Source organism: Trichomycterus rosablanca, chromosome 14 (genome assembly GCF_030014385.1).
Source record: "Trichomycterus rosablanca isolate fTriRos1 chromosome 14, fTriRos1.hap1, whole genome shotgun sequence".
NCBI lineage: Eukaryota > Metazoa > Chordata > Actinopteri > Siluriformes > Trichomycteridae > Trichomycterus > Trichomycterus rosablanca.
In genome coordinates this window covers 8,420,540-8,428,451 of record NC_086001.1, presented here as the reverse complement: position 1 = coordinate 8,428,451, position 7,912 = coordinate 8,420,540, and the positions used below count along the sequence as shown (strand labels likewise).

Sequence of the window (7,912 nt, the reverse complement as noted above, 5' to 3'; positions counted from 1 at the left end):
TAGTTAATACAAAAAGCTTGTTATTTCTCAGTGACTGCTCATGAAACTGTCCATCATAAAAATCTTACTAGTGTTCCTCTGACTAAAAATATATATAAAAAAATTAAGGGTACCACCCTACAAACAAACATTTATACCCTCAGGTTTGGTGAAGGTGCAGAAATCATCTACGAAGCTATAAATCAGATGAATTAATTTCTAAAGACTTTACAGCTTTAAACAACAAAAATAAGAACAGTAGTAATCAGTAAAATCCGAGTCATGCTGCTACGACGTACTACAGATTTAAAACAAATAAAGAAACTTTGCTACATTCAGTACAAAAACAATTACTTTGTAATAATCTGTCGTAGTCGTTACAAATCACAGATTTCAACACAGTCTGTACAGAAATGCAAGGTGAATGATGTCTGTTTTTGATTAATCCTGCCTGGGCTTTGAGAGGTGAACGAATGACCTTCAGGCTGATGTACTGACCACTGCTGTTGAATTGTGACTATTCATGATCATCATTGAAGCTGGATTACTGTGTCTGCAGGCACGCAACCACCGGGGCCTAAGAGGGCTCACGGTCTCCCAGCATGCTTTGCGGAACACGTTCGAGGAGATGCAGAAGAGTATGGGATCCAGTGCACTGTTTGCATACCAGAGCGGCAGTGAGAGATAGGACTTGAGGACCGTGTAGACAGCCAGCACCGTCCCTGACCAGGATTCCACGTACACTTGCATTAGTGAGGATGCGATGTCGGGGAAGTTGCACACAAAGAAAGCTACCACCACTGCACCTGCAAAGGGGAGAAGATCGGTTGACAAAATGCATTGCAGTGAAGGTATCAGCTATCATAGGTGCAGCAGCACTATAAAATTCACCAAAGAATTTAAAAGCATCGTCTGGAATCTCTGCCTATTGAGAACTACTGCCCATGGTCACCAGATTACAGCTCACAGCAATGACCTGTCTATCCTTAAGGCCTGCATTGACGGTTGTAGACAGCTTCTACACCAGTCACCAAGTTCTTCCCTGTCCAGAGTCTCTAAATCCACTACAAAAAAGAGTTTTTAAACTTGGTGGTAATTTTACTGGGGATACAACAGTAGTGCAGAAGGAGCTATTATAGACACTAGAGATTTCCCACCTGTCAACACTGATGTTTCCCCAGAATCACTCAATATTTGATCTTTCAAAACATTGCTCCACTTAACCTGGTCCAGACCCCTCTAACTCTATGGTGTCAACAGTCTTACCAGCTGTTAACTGTATGCATGCCAAGGAACTTAATCTAGAGTCTATAAGGATTCTCAGCACTGCAGTGACAATGACATGGTGGTGGTGTGTTAGTGTGCGTTGTGCCGTTATGAGTGGATCAGACACAGCAGTGCTAGAAACAAGGAGGTGGTTTTAATGTTATGGCTGATCAGTGTATTTTATAATATAGCTAAACAGGGTAGACATATGGTGTTAAATTTAATGTCGGAAGGTTTTCAGAGGTGGTACATGGTGTAAAAAGTTTGAGAACCATCAGTGTAACACATTTAGTCTTAATTGCAGTGCCAGCCTTTTCTCCTACTCTGGCTAAGTTCCCTTATTAACCCTGCTCCTGTTTCTGTCAATGACGTCTAAAGATATGCCAGTCCTCAGGTTTGCCTGGGTCTTAGCACAATGCCACAAATCGAGTTCCAACCTGCCTGGGTTACAGAACAATGCCACAAATCAAGTTCAGCCCTTGTTTTAGATCTAGTCAGTCAGTCAGTCTCTTCAGTATCTATCTTAGAGCGATTACTGGGGCAGCAGGACCATGAAATTCCATCACAAACAAGCAGATCATCCCTTCACTCAAGATACCAAAGCAATGCTAAACATCAGAAGAACCAAAACTCACCCATAAGTCGTAAAGCCCGTTTCTCCTGAAGCAGTAGCTTTCCATTCTGTAGGCGCTGCGCATTCTCTCCTCCGTTTACTGCCCTAGTGATGCCCATGGTCATACGCTGACGGCTGTTGTAGCGAAAGTGAGTGATGATTAGTACATACAGGGCAAAAATGCACACAAGTGGCACCAAGAAGCACAGAATGCCCCTTAACAGCAGGGCTCCCTTGTAGAGCGGTGAAGGTTCTTCTTCAGTCATCTCACACATGGTGGACATCACAAAAGCTGTGTCAGGTGACGTTGCCCCATAGTCCAGGATGCAGGCTCGGGCATGTCTGTAGACGAGCGCGAAGGGCACTGAACTGCACAATGCCACCAGCCAGATCCAGCCTAGAAGGCAGGGCAGTCGTGACCTCCTGAGGCTGGCGAGGGACCACATGGTGTGACATATGGCTACATAGCGCTCAGTAGTAAATGCCAGGATCACCCAGCTGGTGGTGGCACAGTACATCTGGCGCACCATGAAGTAAGCCTTGCACAGGGGCTCTCCGAGTCTCCAAGGGTAGCTTTCCCAGTAATAACGGTATACAGTGATGGGAATAGTCAGTAACTGCAGAATATCTGATAAAACCAGGCTGAGCAGGTAGAGCTGAATGGCGCTGGCTTTCATGCGGGCATCGCTGAGGAGCGTGAGCATGCTGATTCCGTTGGACAGGACCCCAAAGACAAACAGGATGCTGTAGAAGACTGTCATGGGGATGGCGACATGATAGGGCTCCCGTTTGGTCACACTGATGTAAAGGTCAGGCGCTGAGCTTGAGCTTGTATTGCAGGAGAACTGAAACGGTGCCAAAGACACATTCATGGTGGGAGTCTAATAGTCAGAAAGCCAATGTCTTGTGTTCAATCACGTCTTCCAAAGTGGGTTGGAGAACTTTCTGAAAGAATAAAGAAAGAATATAGAAGAGATTATCAAAGAAGAGAGGTTGAATAAGTATAACAAACAGCATTTGGTTTAGTCCTACTGAGTCCTCATTAGCTTCTGCATATGTCAGTCACTGCGTCCATTCAGTATTGACAAGATGGTTAAATCTGAGCTATTTTTGTTACTCGCAACTATGATTAAATAATCAGAATCTCTGGAAAAAAGGCACTACTCATTGATACTGAAAATTCTTAGTTTTTCATTCATCACAATTCTTTTATTTTTAATGTGTTTGTATGTAAATTAAACATTTATAATCTACAATTATATTAATATGGACTGTACTTTAATAATTACAGTAATTACACACAGTTTGGTTCAATCATACAGGCAAAACGAAGCAAACAGGTGTTTTTCAGAAATAAAATGATTTTATTACAATACACAGTTACCACAATATTAACCCCAAATAATCAGACTTACCGTAAAGTAACAGCAGTTTGGCGTGAAGACTGGAGGTGTGCATTCAAGTGTGATCCAACCACCAAATGAAACGTTCTGTGGGAATATTTTCTGCCCCCAGTCTCTCTCTCTATCTCTCTCTCTTTCATCCACTCTCTTTCTCTGTCTCTCTCTCTCTCTCTCTGTATCACTGCATTGTCACAATTAGCGTTTATCAGGCATCATTAAAGAAAGGAGGAAATTAGAAAGGAAAATAAAGAACTCTTTGTACTATGACATGGCTCATATTTATTGATTTATTTATTTATTAGGATTTAAATGTCATGTTGAAACACTGGTTACATTCATGACAGGACAGGTAATCACTGGTTACACAAGATTCATCAGCTCAGGGCTTTAATGTTTATTTACATTTATTTATTAGGATTTTAACATCATGTTTTTACACTTTGGTTACATTCATGACAGGAACGGTAGTCACTCATTACACAAGATTCATCAGTTCACAAGGTTATATCAAACACAGTCATGGACCATTTTTGTATCTCCAATTCACCTCACTTGCATGTCTTTGGACTGTGGGAGGAAATCGGAGCACCCGAAGGAAACCCACACAGACACGGGGGGACAGGGCTTTAATGTCAAACAAAGTCATGTATAGACACAATGGACAATCTCCAGTAAACCTGACTGCATGACTGTAGGAGGAAACCAGAATTCCCACAGGAAACCCACACAGACTCATGGAGAACATGCAAACTCCACACAGAAAGGACCCGGACTGCTCCACCTTGGCATCAAACCCAGGACCTTCTTGCTGTGAGGCGACAGTAATCAATCAATCTTTGGTCTTTCAAAACATTCTTCTACTTAATTTAATCCATGACTTCAAGATGCAGTCCTGCAAACATCCGTGCTTCTGCTCCAGACCACACAAACTCTATGGTGTCAATGGTCTTACCAATTGTTAACTGTATACATGCCGAGGAACTTCATCTAGAGCTTGTAAGGATATTTTGGTGTACTCTTTTTGGAGATATTGTCCCAAGTGACACTGCCATTCAAACTTAACTACTACAAAGCCTGTGCCCACTAACTATGTGTAACACAGTGGTGCTCAAACAATAGTCCATCTGTTTCTCTGCATGCTTTGTTAGCCCCTTTTCATGCTGTTCTTCAGTGGTCAGGACTCTCCCAGGACCACTACAGAGCAGGTATTATTTAGGTGGTGGATCATTCTTAGCACTGCAGTGACACTGACATGGTGGTGGTGTGTTAGTGCGTGTTGTGCTGGTATGAGTGGATCAGACACAGTAGCGCTGATGGAGTTTTTAAACACCTCACTGTCACTGCTGGACTGAGAATAGTCCACTAACCAAAAATATCCAGCCAACAGCGCCCTGTGGGCAGCGTCCTGTGACCACTGATGAAGGTCTAGAAGATGACCGACTCAAACAGCAGCAATAGATGAGCGATCGTCTCTGACTTTACATCTACAAGGTGGACCAACTAGGTAGGAGTGTCTAATAGAGTAGACAGTGAGTGGACACGGTATTTAAAAACTCCAGCAACGCTGCTGTGTCTGATCCACTCATACCAGCACAACACACACTAACACACCACCACCATGTCAGTGTCACTGCCGTGCTGAGAATGATCCACCACCCAAATAATACCTGCTCTGTGGTGGTCCTGTGGCGGTCCTGATCATTGAAGAACAGGGTGAAAGCAGGGTAAAAAGGCATGTAGAGAAACAGATGAACTACAGTCAGTAATTGTAGAACTACAAAGTGCTTCTATGTGGTAAGTGGAGCTGATAAAATGGACAGTGAGTGTAGAAACCAGGAGGGGGTTTTAATGATATGGCTGATTGGTGTATATATATATAGTTAGTTACGCCACTGGGAAGCACTTCTGTAAGTCGTTCTGGATAAGAGCGTCTGCTAAATGCCGAAAATGTAAATGTAGTCTGTTGGCTGCTGGAACTAGAGCAAGGGTACAGTATGTTTAGTGTAGAAACACTTCTGTGAATCACTCTGGATAAAAGCGTCTGGTAAAATGCCAAAAATGTAATGAGCGTTACACAGCAACAAGGTAATATGAGTGTCACACAGCAACATCTAAGGACCTGAAATTGTATGTAAGCAAATGTCCATGTGGGCGTTTTTCTTCCACCTCTCGAAAATAAGACGTTTGCTCATTTAGTCCCACTTAAAGTGAATTTACCAAAGCGGGTCCACCATAAACAGATTGATTTAGGGTGGAGAAGGTTGATTACCTGAAGAATTTCATCAGATGTTACTGTGCAGCACCCATTCTATCCTGTCTGTCATCGATTCACTCACACCAAGGATTAATTTAGAGTAGACAGTTCACCTTCGATACGTTTTTAAAGAATGAATAAGGAGCAAATCCAACAAGCGTGGGGAGAATGTATAACACTCCTTACAGACAGCGATCAAGCAGTGTTTTCCATGCTGGGTGTCTTGGTGGGTAGCACTGTCCCCTCACAGCAAGAAAGTCCTGGGTTTGATTCCCAGGTGGAGCAGTCTGGGTCCTTTCCGTGTGGTGTTTGCATATTCTCCCCGTGTCCATGTGGGTTTCCTCCGGATGTTTCCTCTCACGGTCCAAAGACATGCAGTCAGGGTAATTGGAGATACTAAAATTGGCCTTAGGTGTGTGTGTGTGTGTGTGTGTGTTTACCCTGCGGTGGACTGGCACCCTGTCCAAGGTGTTTCTTTGTGCTTTTTTGCCTGCCCCCCGGCCCGACCCTGATTAGAATATAGTGAGTAAGTGAGTAAGGTTTCCTTACTCACTTATTCCCTAACACACTTATGTTATAACATCAGCACCCATATGCACATGAGAGACAGCTGGGTAATATTTTATTACATGTAGTTTCATATTTACATATTAACATACACTTCAGCCATAACATTAAACCACCTCCTTGTTTCTACACTCACTGTACATTTTATCAGCTCCACTTACCATATAGGAGCACTTTGTAGTTCTACAATTACTGACTGTAGTCCATCTGTTTCTCTGCATGCTTTATTAGCCCCCTTTCATGCTGTTCTTCAATGGTCAGGACCACCACAGAGCAGGTATTATTTAGGTGGTGGGTGTGTCATCCTCAGCACTGCAGTGACTCTGACATGGTGGTGGTGTGTTAGTGTGTGTTGTGCTGGTATGAGTGGATCAGACACAGCAGTGCTGATGGAGTTTTTAAACACCTCACTGTCAGTGCTGGACTGAGAATAGCCCACCAATCAAAAATATCCAGCCAACATGGCCCAGTGGGCAGCGTTCTGTGACCACTGATGAAGGTCTAGAAGATGACCAACTCAAACAGCAGCAATAGATGAGCGATCGTCTCTGACTTTACATCTACAAGGTGGACCAACTAGGTAGGAGTGTCTAATAGAGTGGACAGTGAGTGGACACGGTATTTAAAAACTCCAGCAGCGCTGCTGTGTCTGATCCACTTATACCAGCACAACACACACTAACACACCACCACCATGTCAGTGTCACTGCAGTGCTGAGGATGACACACCCACTACCTAAATAATACCTGCTCTGTAGTGGTCCTGTGGGGGTCCTGACCATTGAAGAACAGCATGAACCTTTTTTGGACGCTCAAAGAAGCTTTAAGGGGAAGAAGATTTTCATGTGATGATGATGTGAAAGCAGCAGTGCATCAAAAGTTGGTACGACGCTGGAAAAATGCATCAGAAGGTGACTGTAGAAAAGTGATGTCCTTTGTTTTTAAAATTCTTAATAAATAGAGTTTAAAAAGTGTGGAAACTTTTTGAAGATCCCTCGCTTAATAACCTTTCATCACCAGCAATTGGGCTCAATTTTGCCTGGTTTTGGAAGATGGGAGTTATTCTGAACGTCTATAGTTAACCCACAGCTCATCCACACAAGGAAAATATGTCAAACTCTTCACAGATTAAATAAAGAATCAGACCCAGGCTGCCAGGACCCTGCTGTTTTGCACCCACATTACCTGCTGCTATACCATCTATACCAAATCTGCAGCGCCACACAAAATATGAAGTTCCTGTCCAGCTGGGAGCTAATCTGTAGTATGCACTTCACACTCTAGCATGGTGGGAAAAGATTGACAGAAAGATAAAATAAAGAACAAGCCGAAGCCGGAGCATTGTACCTACTGAGCATGCAAAATTAAAAGAGGGCGTGCTGTACCCCTTCCTACCTTAATCTCTAAAATGAAATTTACATGAAACCTGTAAACACCGACCACACGACACCAAGTGCATGGACGTTTATCCAAATCAGATACTGTCATCTCCATGGAGATTTATTTTGTACTCCAGGCTTTTATTAATCAGACCTGTGTGGCGACGGCTGAAAAATTCATTTATGGAATCAACCGATGTCTTACATAAGGGGCAACACAGGAATTCTGGTCACATGACAAACTGCTGCACTGCGTTTTTAACACATAATGTAAACACTATGTCTGAAGTACACTGCCCAGAATGCATTTCTGCTTCACTCTGCTGAACAGGTCGATATCAAAGGTTTAAAGAAAGGACAAAGATTTGATTTCAACAATTCAATACTGTATTGTGTTGTGTGTTTGATCGTGAATGAATATACAGTGGTAGCTTGAAACTCAACGTCAGTT

At 43.0% G+C, this 7,912-nt stretch overlaps 1 protein-coding gene across 1 annotated transcript; it reads right to left on the bottom strand.

The window, feature by feature from the left end:
• Positions 1 to 459: 459 nt before the first annotated feature.
• LOC134327116 (neurotensin receptor type 1-like) lies at positions 460 to 2,730 on the bottom strand. Its single transcript, XM_063009192.1, has 2 exons — positions 1,881 to 2,730; positions 460 to 785 (listed from the first exon to the last, which is right to left on the bottom strand). Exons 1-2 carry the CDS (start codon positions 2,728 to 2,730, stop codon positions 460 to 462), a joined length of 1,176 nt encoding a protein of 391 aa, XP_062865262.1.
• Positions 2,731 to 7,912: the final 5,182 nt, after the last annotated feature.